The 13,813-nt window shown below is 52.1% G+C and overlaps 7 protein-coding genes across 7 annotated transcripts; 5 read left to right on the top strand and 2 right to left on the bottom strand.

Annotated features, from left to right (window-relative positions):
* Positions 1 to 257: 257 nt before the first annotated feature.
* Positions 258 to 1,511, top strand: MYCFIDRAFT_41774 (uncharacterized protein; the record flags this gene model as incomplete). Its single annotated transcript, XM_007926028.1, has 1 exon — positions 258 to 1,511. One exon carries the CDS (start codon positions 258 to 260, stop codon positions 1,509 to 1,511), a length of 1,254 nt encoding a protein of 417 aa, XP_007924219.1.
* A 69-nt stretch (positions 1,512 to 1,580) lies between these two features.
* MYCFIDRAFT_59995 (uncharacterized protein) lies at positions 1,581 to 3,370 on the bottom strand. The gene is made up of 2 exons (XM_007926119.1): positions 2,766 to 3,370; positions 1,581 to 2,711 (listed from the first exon to the last, which is right to left on the bottom strand). Exons 1-2 carry the CDS (start codon positions 3,303 to 3,305, stop codon positions 1,716 to 1,718), a joined length of 1,536 nt encoding a protein of 511 aa, XP_007924310.1. The 5' UTR covers positions 3,306 to 3,370; the 3' UTR covers positions 1,581 to 1,715.
* Positions 3,371 to 4,460: 1,090 nt separating this feature from the next.
* On the top strand, positions 4,461 to 6,085 carry MYCFIDRAFT_195876 (uncharacterized protein; the record flags this gene model as incomplete). Its single annotated transcript, XM_007927299.1, has 3 exons — positions 4,461 to 4,602; positions 4,660 to 4,742; positions 4,886 to 6,085. 3 exons carry the CDS (start codon positions 4,461 to 4,463, stop codon positions 6,083 to 6,085), a joined length of 1,425 nt encoding a protein of 474 aa, XP_007925490.1.
* A 926-nt stretch (positions 6,086 to 7,011) lies between these two features.
* MYCFIDRAFT_187773 (uncharacterized protein) lies at positions 7,012 to 8,666 on the top strand (the record flags this gene model as incomplete). Its single annotated transcript, XM_007927298.1, has 4 exons — positions 7,012 to 7,136; positions 7,194 to 7,707; positions 7,764 to 8,030; positions 8,082 to 8,666. 4 exons carry the CDS (start codon positions 7,012 to 7,014, stop codon positions 8,664 to 8,666), a joined length of 1,491 nt encoding a protein of 496 aa, XP_007925489.1.
* A 43-nt stretch (positions 8,667 to 8,709) lies between these two features.
* On the bottom strand, positions 8,710 to 9,540 carry MYCFIDRAFT_134518 (uncharacterized protein; the record flags this gene model as incomplete). The annotated part of the gene is made up of 3 exons (XM_007927297.1): positions 8,710 to 8,871; positions 8,922 to 9,318; positions 9,374 to 9,540. The coding sequence occupies 3 exons, from the start codon at positions 9,538 to 9,540 to the stop codon at positions 8,710 to 8,712; spliced, it is 726 nt and encodes a 241-aa protein (XP_007925488.1).
* A 184-nt stretch (positions 9,541 to 9,724) lies between these two features.
* MYCFIDRAFT_187772 (uncharacterized protein) lies at positions 9,725 to 10,876 on the top strand (the record flags this gene model as incomplete). The annotated part of the gene is made up of 1 exon (XM_007927296.1): positions 9,725 to 10,876. The coding sequence occupies one exon, from the start codon at positions 9,725 to 9,727 to the stop codon at positions 10,874 to 10,876; it is 1,152 nt and encodes a 383-aa protein (XP_007925487.1).
* Positions 10,877 to 11,551: 675 nt separating this feature from the next.
* Positions 11,552 to 13,423, top strand: MYCFIDRAFT_83022 (uncharacterized protein; the record flags this gene model as incomplete). Its single annotated transcript, XM_007926179.1, has 6 exons — positions 11,552 to 11,636; positions 11,815 to 11,956; positions 12,044 to 12,433; positions 12,525 to 12,551; positions 13,103 to 13,151; positions 13,301 to 13,423. 6 exons carry the CDS (start codon positions 11,552 to 11,554, stop codon positions 13,421 to 13,423), a joined length of 816 nt encoding a protein of 271 aa, XP_007924370.1.
* Between the last annotated feature and the right edge of the window lie 390 nt (positions 13,424 to 13,813).

Raw genomic sequence — 13,813 nt, 5'->3', positions numbered from 1 at the left:
CGCATCGGACGCTCGAGAGAGCAAAAGCTGCAGCTAATGCAGGTCTCGTCGGAAGGCGGGGACTTTCCTCCTCTATGAGCTGGATGTGCCTTTCGTGGATGATGCGTTTCTATAATCCCCCTCAGCTTTGTGGGTACACGTAGCTGCAAAGTCCACATATCCTGTTATTTCTTCCGCCGTCCGGTCCTATATTCTTCACTGATTGCTAGAGCTACTTATTGCACAGCAGGAACATCTCAGCTACACGCTCAATCACCATGCAGCAAGACTACCCTCCGCCAAATCCGGCAGAGAAGGATCCTCGAACAGGCTCACGATGGATACTGGGCGACAAGTTCGAGCAAGTCTACCCACATCTGGGTTCGATGGAGAACCTGTGGTACAAGAAATGGAAGTTCCCATGTGAACGAAGCCTATACCCATTCCACGACGGAAAATTTGAAGACTTCGCACCAGTCTTCGAGACCCTGATCAACAAAGGCATTCACGACGGCTACACCGACCCATACACAGCAGAATTCATACCTACAGCCGAGAAGCTCGTAAAAGACGCAGACGCAAAAGCAAAGAGCGGTGACAAACAACAAGCTGTCGAACTCTACCTTCGAGCATGCGCAGTATACCGAATCGCAAGATTCCCCTACATCAACAGCGATCTCAAAAGAAAAGTCTACCAAGACCAAAAAGACGCATACATGAAAGCAGCAAAACTCTTCGACTCCCCAATCGAGGACATTGAAATCCCTCACACAGCAGGCACAGAAAAGGACGAAGGCAAGATGATACCCCTCTACATCCGTCTCCCAAAAGGCGCAAGCAAAACCAAACCCGTCCCAGCCGTCCTCCTCATGTGCGGTCTAGACGGCCACAGACCCGACAACACCGTCCGCAGCAACGAATTCCTCTCCCGAGGCTGGGCAAGCGTAATCGCAGACATTCCCGGCACAGCAGACTGTCCCGCCGACCGCCGAGATCCCGTGGCCGCGGATCGTCTCTGGACCTCAGTTCTCGACTGGATGGAATCCCAAGGCCACTTCGCCATGAAAAAAATCCTGGTATGGGGTCTCTCAGCAGGAGGCTACAACGCAGTCCGAATCGCACACACCCACTCCTCCCGCATCGCAGGAAGTGTAGGACAAGGCGCGGGAACCCACCATTTCTTCTCTCGAGCGTGGTTAGAGAAAGCGAAAAATCATGAATATCCTTGGACAGCATTGCCTGCTTTGCGAGAGAAGTTCGGGTATGTGACGGAAGAGGAGTTTTTGGATCATGCACAGAAAGATTTTTCGTTGGTGGAAAATCAAATTTTGGAGATGGAGAGTTGTAGATTGCTTTTGATTAATGGGACGCATGATGGGTTGATGCCGATTGAGGATAGTATGCTTTTGATGGAGTATGGAAGTCCGAAGGAAGCGAGGTTTTTTACGGGGTTGTTGCATATGGGATATCCTCCTGCGAATGGGAGCGTGTATCCTTGGATGGAGAGTGTAATAAAGGCTGCTGGTGTGTAGGCATCTAGATATCGACTTGGACGTGTCAAGAAGGCACGACTTGGATTTAGAAAGTGAGATGCTGATTGACTGCACTTCTAACGTCTTTTCATTGTATTGCTCCTCTGCGCCGTGGGTTAACACAAGGGAATATGTACATATGCAGGGTTTTAAACACACTCCGGCGCTGAACTTTGTATAAACAAATACAGATCTGCCTCAGGCTTATTGACCTGGGCTGATGAGCATACCCTTGCGCACTGCATCATGCTGCCAACCACCAGCGAGTGCCTCGCCACCACTCTTCCTCGCGTTGTCTGCTATTCTCGCCTCCAGCTCTGGTCTGAAATGGCGAATAAGGCCTTGAATGGGCCATGCAAAAGCCTCACCCAAAGCGCAGATGGTGTGCCCCTCTACTTGCTTGGTGAGCTCTTGCATCATATCGATCTCTCGTGCTCGTGCTTGTCCCTTCTCGAATCGGTTCATGATCTGTTCTGTCCACTTGCTACCCTCACGGCAAGGTGTGCATTGACCGCATGACTCGTGGTGGTAGAACTTGGATAAACGTGCAATTGCACGAACGACGTCTGTTGACTGGTCCATGACGATGACTGCTGCAGTTCCGAGACCTGATTGCGAGTCCTTCAAGGCGTCAAAGTCCATGAGTTGGTCATCACAGATCTTCTTTGGCAGGATGGGTGTTGATGAGCCACCTGGAATGACAGCCTTGAGGTTGTCCCAGCCGCCCCTGACACCACCGCAGTGCTTGTCGATAAGCTCGCGAAGAGGAATTGACATCTCCTCCTCTACTGTGCATGGGTTGTTGACGTGGCCAGAGATACAGAAGAGCTTGGTACCTGAGTTTCGCTCGCGACCGAAGGCGTTAAACCACGCACCACCTCTTCGGATGATGGTTGGTGCCACAGCGATAGTCTCAACGTTGGCGACAGTAGATGGGCATCCAAAAAGACCGACTGCAGCTGGGAAGGGTGGCTTCAGACGAGGCTTTCCAGGCTTCCCTTCCAATGACTCGATGAGAGATGTCTCCTCACCACAAACGTAGGCACCCATTCCGCGGTGGAGAAACACGTCGAAGTCGTAGCCTGAACCGCAAGCGTTCTTGCCCAGAAAGCCGGCCTGGTAGGCTTCCTGGATGGCACGTTGCAGAACTGTGGCCTCGTGGTAGAACTCTCCTCGAATGTAGATGTATGCCGCGGTTGTCTACATTAAATATCAGTACCTCCTCCATGCTTCAGTATCGCATTTGAAACTCACGTTCATCGCTCGGCCAGCGACCAGGCAACCCTCAATGAGCTTGTGTGGGTCTTTCCGCATAATTTCTCGGTCTTTGCATGTGCCTGGCTCACCCTCATCTGCGTTGACCACCAGATATCTGGGCTTGGTGTCTTCGTCCCAACCCTTGAAGTTCATGAAACTCCACTTCATGCCAGATGGGAAGCCGGCACCTCCTCGTCCTCTCAGACCAGATGCCTTAATCTCTGAAATGAGCCAATCGTGGCCCTTGTCAAGAATTTCCTTCGTCTTGTACCAGTCTCCATACTTCATCGCGCTCTTAAGATCTGCTCCGTGGTGGCCGTACAAGTTTGTGAAGATACGATCCTGGTCCTTGAGTCCGCCATGTCTGTGGACAGGTGGTGCATCTTGCACTGTAGCCATTCCTCGCTTCTGCTGGCCATCTTGAGACACGACGTGCGCGGGTGTCGTGGTTGAGAGTGCGCGGACGGCGGTCTTGGTAATTGAAGTCGTGGCGGACGAGCGCAGCGCCGCCTTTCCTGCAGCCGGCGTGGACAGCATTGTGTAGGAATTGGTGCTGCTCGGGTTCAATGGCAGGAGTGTGGCTTCGTCGCCGGGACGCTGGTGGTAATGGATGCGGCAGTAGTGGCGACGGCGAGGTGTTTGAATCTATGATGGTATCCGGCTAGAGCACTGCGCGAAACGCTCCTGCGCATAATCAGCATTCTTACTGGTCAGCATTGCAGGCATCTGACTGGTTGGATTGGCGAATGCCAAATGTGATCAACCGCTTTTCGATGCTGCGATTCGAGGATTCTCTTGGTGACAGCGGAGGGGAATCAGTTCTCATGGATCTGTACAGCGTCGTCGGTCACATAATTGGCAAGAGGATGTGTAGGAGCTATGGTACAGAGGTCTTTCATAGTTCTATGGTTCCAGCATTTCGCTGGCCGCGATTTCTGGCAAGATTGCTTCCGAGATCTCGAAGATGCAGGGGTCTGAAACTCAATCTCACGTCTCCCGTCGTCCTCGACTTCACGCCTCCATACTGCTGCTGTATTCCTCTTCATCTGCAGATTCATCCTAGGTAATCGTGCACCGACTAGCTCGCTCCTGGACTCGTCGCATATGCGAAGTCAAGAGCAACAAGCGCAATATGCGGAAGCCATTCTGATCCTGAGCGTGATGTAGACTCAAGACCAGTCCAGTCCAGCGCCTCGCCCAAGCAAGAACCTTCTGCAGCCAAATGGAGGAGCATCGCTCTCGAAGGAATGCAAAGAAGACCGGAACGGCGAAGACTGCAATCATGAGTAGCCGACCCTTACACGACGTCGAGCAGACAGCGTGGTGGATGTGAATGAATCCCTATATCTCGGTGAGCAGCCTCTTGAGCTCAAGCTACGAACCACCTGCTGACCATCTTCGAGCGAGCCCACTGCCACACCCGACGCGGACGAAGACGGAACATGGCCTGAGGTGAGTTTATCTGAGCACGGCTGTGTATTGGCGTGTGATTCTGGAAGTTGTCATGTGTGCTAGTGCATTGACCGTTTGCAAGACCCTGCGTCGCAGCTGCCTACCTACTTTCGGTCCATGTTCCATTTCGCGGCACTGACATCGCATCGACTGCCATAGATGCCATTCGAGAGACTCGGTTACGACGAAGATATCGTTCAACCCACCCCGCCGACAGAGACGTCACCTACAAACATCGTCATGGCAAGCATTGAGAAGAGCGACACGCCGACGGCCGCTTTGCCAGACATCGATGACGAGAACGCTCTGGATCCTGCCAACTCCGAGCGCCAGTATCATCGCCATCCACATACTGGTCTCCAGCGCGAGATTTGGCGCCCAGGTACATTCCAACACACATTTGATGGGTAAGACTATCCCAAGACTGATCGATATACAGGCGATGGAGACGGCAATCAGCGCACTGAGTATTTTGACCGCGGCCATCCAGTGCCTGCGGATCAGCGGTGGCGTATCTTTCAGGTGAGCCTTTCATTCCCTGACGCCCCACTGGGTTCATACCTTTTACTTGCTTCCTCTGTGGTGTAACAGCCACGCAAATTACAGCGTGTATCGTCTGACACGGGTGGCAAGAGACCAAAGAGTGCAATGCTAACTGCAAGTAGAGCGAGATCGGCGAAATCAGCTGGGTCAAGGAGAACTTTCCGCCCAGATTTGTGTGGCTCGATGATCGCGCCGCATTCGAAGTCTCTAAGTCAGACATCCCGAAAGCTAAGATTCAGCAATGGTGGCCGCACGACTTCGGCTCGCCATGCAAGATCCGGAAGCATCGAGTACACATCGGCCGACCAGCTATCAAAGACGACAGCGCAGAAGGCGATGCGCGATACGAGGGTGTCCAACTTGCAGGTAAGGCAGGAACCTACTACTTCACAGGGCAGAAGGACTTCGAGCCCGTCATCTATAAGAAGACCCGCAAGCGTGAGCCAACTGAGGAAGAGATTTCTCGCAAGCGGAAAGCCGAGGAGCTTCTGCTCGAAGAGCAGGAAGAGAGAAAAGCCAATCCTCGTGCTCGCGGCCACAATCAATACACTGCGAGAAACCAAATGGTCAAGTATGGTGCCCCATCACAAATCAAGAAGCCTGCGAAGGCCCACAATCTGCCCGCATTACCGCGAGCAAACAGCCAGATGCGCTCTACCAACGCACCTTTCTTCGTGGAGAAACGATTGATTGGCGGCATCCAAGACCAGGCCAGAGATTCTGTCGCACATGAGGCCAAAAAGGCCGCAGCAGTCGCCGCTCGCTCTGGCAGTGAGGATTCCACACAAGCTCCTGCATATGACCGGAAGTCTGACGTTCCCTCCGCTGTATTAGCACGGTCTCAACTTCATGAATCAGCCGCTGCGACCAATAATGACGATCTTCCGGTATCGGAACCGAGAGCTGTATCTCCCGTTCGAGACGTCGACGTTCCGCGTCAGATGGGCTATATCGAGCGTAGAGCTACTGTGCAGAAAGTCGCTGCACAAATCATCAACACGGTGCAGAATCAGGAAGATGTCAAGCGTCTCACGAATGAACTTGCGGACGAGAAGGTCAAGGCAGGACAGCAAGCGAAGGAACTCGAGAAGTTGAAGCAACAATTGGAAATATCGGACTCTGCCATCGAAGAGATGAAAAAGGCTACTGAAGGAGACCAGACGATGGTCGCTCAGTTTGAGGTCGTGCTCGACGAAAAGGAGCAAGAGATTGAGAGTCTCAAGGCTCAGCTATTGGCTGAGAAGCAAGAGAAAGTTCAGCTCGAGCTGAAAGTTGATGCACACGAGGCTACGATCGAAGCTCTCCAGGATGGCTTGAGGTGAAACCACCCACGTCTGACTTTCACATTACTCAAAGCATCGTTGGCACGCGCGTCACAAGTGAGAGGACGCGCAAGGGTCATATTGCCAGAAGCGGCAAGCGAGCTTGAAGATGCATGTCTTGTCAGGTGAAGTCCTGCAAATTCACCTGTGCTTGCATACTCCAGCGGATGCCTAGATCCGAGCCAGTATTCTCCCAGCTCCTGTGGTGAGAGCTTCAACGAACGACTGAAACATCAGCCTCACGTACAAGGGGAGAAATACCAAAATGAATCCATGTTAACACTCGTGTCTGTGTCTTACTTCCGAACAAATTCCAATGCTGATGTACTCAGGTCAAAACCAGGAAGGTACGGAGTGCAAGTGCGTTCGAGAGTCATATGCTTCACTGTTCGCTGACGTCTCCCAAGATACAGGCCTGTGGCGGCTGCAATGCCAGAACAGGTTAGATGGAATCTGGGGTGAATGATGTGCTTCGGGTCGTCGGTCACGAATATCTAGGATGAAGATCGATCAAAATCGGCACCAGCAACAATTTCATGGCTCGGAAATCAATCAGCGGAGTCGTATCAATATTCTCAACCACAGTCGCCACCAAAGCCTATCAAAATACCTCCAAATCCCCTTGCAAGCCCAAAATCTCCATCATCCATGAACATTCATCGCAGCAACAAACTTCGCGTTCCGATCCGCTCGCGGTGCGAAACGGGTCTAGCTTCAAGAAACATGCTGATCCTCAATCACGACATCAAGCCCAAGACGATTCTGACCTATGCCGAACGAACAGTGCACTTGCATGGAGTGCACGCGATGGACAGGGAAAGGGAACTTCAATCACCCCAGCTCAGAGGCTTGAGCTTAAAGGTCAGCATGTTTCCTGTTCTCTCAAACCACTCCAGCTTCTCTCTACATCTTGGAGAACCGACACGATGTCCGACTCAAAAGCCCTCTACCAAGACAAAGACGCCGACCACGCCCCATCGCCAGAAACATATAGTGAACAAGGAATCGCCGCAACATATTGCATCAATGGAACCAAACTCCTCCGAAAATTGTATCTCCCTTGCCTTCCCATCGTATCCCCTTCCCTTCCTAACCTTACCATCACCAGAGACATCCACCTCCTCCCCGCCGTCTGCATCCTCTACCTCCTCTGCTTCCTCGACCGCGCCAACGTCGCAAACGCCCGTCTCGAAGGCCTAACCACCGACCTCCACATAACCCCCAACCAATACCTAACCGGCCTAACACTCTTCTTCATCGGCTACATACTTTTCGAAGTTCTCTGGAACGTGATTCTGAAACGCATCGGGCCCAAACTCTGGTTGCCGTCGACGACTCTAGCGTTCGGGATCGTTGCCACGCTGCAAGGTGTGATTGTGTATAATGGGGGGAATTCGGGGTTAGCGGGGTTTTTTGTTGTGAGGTTTATGTTAGGTGTTGCCGAGGGGGCATTGTTTCCTGGTGTGGTGTTTTATTTGAGTATGTGGTATAAACGCGCGGAGAGACAGTATCGGGTTGCGTTGTTTTTTGCTATGGCGAGTTTGGCGGGGGCTTTTGGAGGGATTTTGGCGTATGGGATTGCGTTTATGGATGGTGTTGGTGGATACAGAGGGTGGAGATGGGTGAGTCTCGTGTTGTTCTTTATGCAATGCGTAACTGACGTTTGTGGACATTGCAGATCTTCATCCTTGAAGGTATTCTAACGTGTCTCGTTGCGATTGCTGCATACTGGTTCGTTGCGGATTGGCCTTCGAAAGCGAAGTTCATTAGTGAGGATGAAAGAGCTTTCATCAACGCTCGGTTGAAGGCCGATAGCGACGCTACGCAGAATGAAGGATTCAGCTGGTCGAATGTCGTGCTTGCGCTGAAGGATCCGAAGGTCTGGCTTTATAACTTCGTCTTCCATACGCTCAGTCTGCCGCTCTACACTTTGTCGCTCTTCTTGGTAAGTAATTATTACCGAGATTCAGGCGGCGCGTCACTCACTCTTCAACAGCCATCGATCATCGCTGCTCTGGGCTACAAAACCTGGCAAGCTCAGCTTCTGACCGTACCACCATATGCACTTGCTGCCATCTTGACAGTCGTTTACGCCATCGTCTCGGAGAGATTTGGAATAAGAGCTCCCTTCATCATCGCCTCCACCACAACAGCCATTATCGGCTATTGCATTCTTCTTGGTAACACGAATCCTACCCACCGACCAGGAGTATCGTATACAGGCGTGTTCTTCGCAGCAGCCGGTATATATCCTTCGGTCGCGCTTGGACTCTCTTGGCCTGCGATGAATGTCTCTGGGCAGACCAAGCGCGCCGCGGCAAATGGTCTGCAAATCACGATCGGAAATCTGGGCGCTGTGATCGGAACGCAATTGTATCGTGCACATGATGGACCGAGATACATTGTAGGACACAGCGTCGCGCTTGCATACTTGATCGGGAACATCGTAGTTGTGAGTACATTATGGTGGCTGCTGAGGAAAATCAATAGGGAGCGTGATGAGAAGGCGAGATTGGAACCCGAGATCCTTGATGGCGAATGGAAGGGCGATACAGACCCGAGATGGAGGTTCAGGACATAGATGAAATTAGCGTTTCGAGTCGATAGAGGTAGACTTCAAGCATTCAATCCTTTTTCGCGCTGTACTGCCGCCAAGATTGATCTTCGCTAGCCTCTCTGGTCACGACTTCGAGTGCGCCGCTGGTCACTTCTTCGTGCGTATTTCGAGGCGCATCCTTGATCTTCTTGGCCGGGTTGCCAGCGACCACAGTATATGGTGGCACATTCTAAACCATCGTCAGTCGCCAAGAAATTCTTCCAGTTCGTCAAAACCTACCTTGGTCACCACACTCCCAGCCCCAACTACACTTCCCCTCCCAATCGTGATGCCAGGCAAGATAATCGCTTGCCCACCAATCCAGCAATCTTCTTCAATATGAATCTCAGCGCCCATTTCAGGTCCTTTCGTACCATTCCTGACTTCGGGGTCCATGGGGTGGCAGCCGGCATAAAGTGAAACTCCAGGAGCGAACAGTGTCCGAGCTCCAATCGTTACTTTACATGTGTCGATGATAGTACAGTTGAAGTTGATGAAGACATTCTTGCCCAGGGAGATATTGGTCCCATAATCTGCATGGAATGGAGGTTCGACCCAAGCATGTTCGGCGAAGAGAAGATCATCATCTTCTTCTGTTGGTGCTTGTGGTGGGAGGGGAGTCGAGTCTTGGGTAATTCTGAGATACTGTCAGCAAGAGTTTTGAATCGAAATGGGAACATGACAGGATTTACTCGTTCCACAGCTCTACACGCTTTCTTCGTGAGAGCTCGGCAGTGTTGGCGTTGTTGTATTTGACTATGGCTTGATGGGTCCTGTCGCGAAGCTTAATCAATTCTGGAGTGAATGCATAGTGCATTTCTCCTCGCAGACTGCGAGCATGGTTCTCTGATAGGGGCATCCTGAGTACTTGACACTGGAGATGCGGTGTTCTGTTCCAAAAATTGTCTATCTGTATCTAACTATGTGCTCGTCGTCGTAGCCATTGGGACCAGGTTACCCTCGAGGAAAGCAGCGAAGGAGGAAATCGGGCCGACTCGTTCGGCTTGCTCTTCTCAGAATATCCACAACAGCACATCAACATCATGTCTCTGAAGTATGGGCTGAACCTCAAGAAAAAGGCGCAGGCGCCGACTCGACGAACACTTTTAGACGATGAGGACGGCGATGATGACGAGCCAGAGCACTCTGGACCAGCTGAAGAAGAAATCACCACATTTGGCGGCAAGGCGCCTTCAAAACCAGCACCTGGCTTGAATCGACCAAAGCCTAAGCTGCCGCCGAAGAAGGACGATGATGAAGATTCGCGGCAAGACCTGTCAGCTTTGAGAGCCGCGAAAGCGCAAGTCAAAGCTGCAGAAGAAGTAGATTCGTCAATCTTCGACTACGACACATTCCACGATGCGAAGACATCCGTGACAGAGGCAAAGAAAGCTGCGGAGAAGCAGGATGCTATTGAGCGAAAGCCAAAGTACATTGGCAACTTGCTAGATGCTGCTTCACGGCGAAAACAAGACCAGCAGATCGCGCGTGAGAAGCTATTGCAGAAAGAGCGCGAAGCGGAAGGTGACGAATTCGCCGACAAGGAGAAGTTCGTCACAGGTGCGTATAAGGCGCAGCAGGAAGAGACGAGGAGATTGGAGGAGGAAGAGAAGAAGAAGCAAGAAGAAGAGGAGAAGCGGAAGAGGCAAATGGGTGGTGGCATGCAGGGCTTCTATCGCACGATGATGGACCAACAGGAGCAGCAGCATAAGGCAGCTCTTGAGGCCGCTGAGAAGGCAGAGAAGGAAGGTGTCAAGCTGGCTCAAGACGAGGAGAAGCGCAAGTCCGATGCAGAACTGGCTGCAGAAGCGCGTGCAAAGGGTATCAATGTGCACGTTAACGAGGATGGCCAGATCACGGATAAGCGAGAGCTGCTCACAGCTGGTTTGAATGTTGCGCCATCAGGCAAATCCTCTGGTCAGGGCGGCTCGGATCACCTGCGAAGCGATAAGAGGCAAGCACAATCTGCCTTCCCATTACGAAACGCTTCCTCTCAGCAAGCTTCTCGTGAGCGGCAAACTCGAATTATGGAGGAGCAGCTTGCTGAGCGTGCGAAGCGCGCGAGAGAGGAGGAAGAGGAAGAACGCGCTCGGCAAGAGAAGGCCGCCAAATCCACCAAGACCGAGAAGGACATTGGCGACGCGAAGGCACGTTATCTTGCCCGAAAGGCTGCGAGAGAGCGTGGCGAGGCATGAGAATGCCTCTTTTCTTCATTGTGATACCCAGGAAATCCTAATTACGCAAGACGGACGTTTGGTGAGCGGCGTACTCTGTCCGCGTGCGTTCTTTCCATCATGACACGAAAATCACGGCCGTTGCCAAGGTACGTGCACCACGCGTTAAGCTACATATACGTCAGAAACCCCTTCACATTCAATCAGAAACTCCAATGTAAGCCGCCCAAATGGCGCAATGGTTAAGGCGTCTGATGACAAGTCAAAATCTGCTAACTGCTGATTCACCAAAAGTGATGACGAAAGAGGATTTCGCTTCCGTCCCAATTGAAAAAAATATTGGGGCGTTTCGTTTTGCTGTTCAGGTGTGTGTTTCTTTTTTTTCCATGGGCTTTCAAACAGGACGGCGAGCTTGGCTTCTGCACCATGACCAGCTTGTATCAATTCACTGCCCAAGATCAAAGAATCTTGCCATCGTGCGGAGTCGTGGTTCACCGTTCTTGTCGACTGTATCTTGAGAAGTGGATGCTGGGTTGCGGAATGAGGACTGACATTCATGGTAGTATGGCGCGAATATCTTGCTTCAGCCACGGCTGTCGGACAGATCTGGCGTTTTGCTTCATCGGAATCGTACGCCGGCCTCGTAGACATTATTAGCTGCTTGTGGATTGTTGGTGAAGGGCAGATGTTGCGCTGATGCGCGGAGTCGCACCTGGCCGTGGCGCTGTCGCTGTCGCTGTCGCTGTCGCTGTCGCTGGCGGTCGCGCTCGCGCCTACCTCCGTACGCGACACTGCGATGGTTTCAGTAGTCTGACTGACAGATTGTACCTGTTGTTGGCTGCTTGTTGCGCTGTCACGCTGGAATGGCTTCGTTTGATCATCAAGTGGATTCGAAGCCTCACTCTGCTCTCACATAAAGCTATTCCTGCAAGATTCGTCACTGCTCCAATTCCACGCAGCTCCACGAATTGAGACTTGTCGCGACTTCCATCATCACACTGGCATAGCACGTTCCCACCTCGAGTCGTGCAGCATGAGCGGCAACCGAGAGGCCAGCGCAATGGTCGCGCTACCCAGCACGCCAGACAAGCGGCCTTCTGCGTAAGTCAATAATCACCGATTGACAGACGCTTTGTCGCCAGAGCGAGACACTTATTATATGAGCTGGCACTAATGGCAAATATCCAGTGAGCACTTCGACAGCATGATCCAGATCAAGGTTGGCACCGGCAGCGAAATGCAGACCTTCGACATGTACAAGGGCGTGCTTCGCTTCTACTCCGGATACTTCCGCACCGCCATCGAGAACATTGAGAACGGTCGCTTCGCAGAGGCGCAGGACGGTGCCATCAACCTGCCGGACGAGGAGCCAGAGATATTCAACCTCTTTCGCGGATGGCTGTATACTCGTGTACTCCCCAAAGTCGAAGATCCACAATCTGACTCCGCGTGGCGCATACTTTTCAAGCTGTGGTGTTTTGGAGACAGACGCAACATACCACTGCTCCAGAATGAGGTCCTGGACCGCCTTGCGCTAGAAGGCCTCACTCATCGCACCACGCCGATGTATTCGCTACAGTACGTTTGGGAAAATACATCAGAAGGAGCAGGCCTACGTGGCTGGCTGCTGGCAACAATATGCAGCAGGATTGGCTTGAAAACTTTCCAGAAATATTTCCGGAGTTTCCCATCAGAGGTGGGTGACAGGGAATAGATGATACGTTTGCCATTTGCATGGAGCGTAAAGTTGACAAAAGTCTAGGCTTTGCGGGAGTCACTCGAATACTTCTTCGAGCATCGACCACGTTATCTTAGCTCAGTCGAGTTCAGCAAGTTTGACAAGTGCCAATGGCATGTACACGAGGAAGGAGCTTGCTGCAAGAAGGAGTAGTGGCCCAGGAATGTTCATCTTTCGCGACATATGGGTGCCACACAGGAGCCTAGGGAATTCTCCCACGACTGGATGACACTGCTGGACAGCGATTGCATTACCGAGGGGTCACATCGCGCTGCAAGATGGAATCAGGAGGCCCGTCCTCGTCGATCACAGACTGTTTCGCTGCGGCCGCTTGTTTGAGCTCACTTCGCACTCCTGGAGTGAAGCAGGTGGCGAGAAATGTCATGGCGAGCTAACGTCATGCTATCGCATCCGGAAGGCGTAACCGTAATCATCCACTAAGATATCTTCCTTTCTTTCTCTCTTCCCATCACATTGACACATTCGCACCAACCACATCAACATGACAGGTCGCGAAGCAATGGCGCTTCCAAGCACTCCGGACAAGAAGCCCGCAATGTGTGTATCCACGTTTCGTTCCCTTGCCCACAGTGACGCACGCCGCTTCTGCGACGAGCACTGCTCTGCGCAACGCTGTTGCGGTTGTGGTTGTGTCGCTTGACGTCGCAATGAAGGCGTCTCCGCGCAAGATGCTTACATATTCCAAGTTCAAGGATGATCTCCTCAAGTACATGCTCGAGAAGCGCCCGAAATTCATTCCCGACGAGTTCGAGAAGAGCGACATGTGCGAGTGGCACGTCCATGAGGAAGGGGTTCGCTGCAAGGTATAGACGACCGCTCTTGGCTCTGGACTGCGACGGAGGCATTCGGAAGGACTATAGAACTGCGCAAAAACGAGTCATCATCCGAGCAAATCGCCTGAGGAGCGCGACACGTGCGAGTGGCACGTCCAACAGGAGGGAGTCAGCCGAAAAAATAGAACATCGCTCATGGTCTTTGATACGATTCAAGGCACTCGAAGGACTTCAAGCAGTGTGGTAGGGTAGACAGAGTTGGAAGCGATGGGCCAATATGTACATGAACAACATGAACATCAGCAGGCGCTGGACACAGAGGCCTTGAATGCTCATCCTACAATGCATATCGAAAGTTATCGAATACAAGACGAGACTCTATTGCAGCCTGTGATTACCTTAAGCAGCAGAGACAGGACAGAATGC

This window comes from Pseudocercospora fijiensis, assembly GCF_000340215.1.
Source record: "Pseudocercospora fijiensis CIRAD86 unplaced genomic scaffold MYCFIscaffold_3, whole genome shotgun sequence".
Classification (NCBI taxonomy): Eukaryota; Fungi; Ascomycota; class Dothideomycetes; order Mycosphaerellales; family Mycosphaerellaceae; genus Pseudocercospora; species Pseudocercospora fijiensis.
The sequence above is the reverse complement of the archived record's forward strand: the minus strand, read 5'-3'. Positions and strand labels throughout refer to the sequence as shown.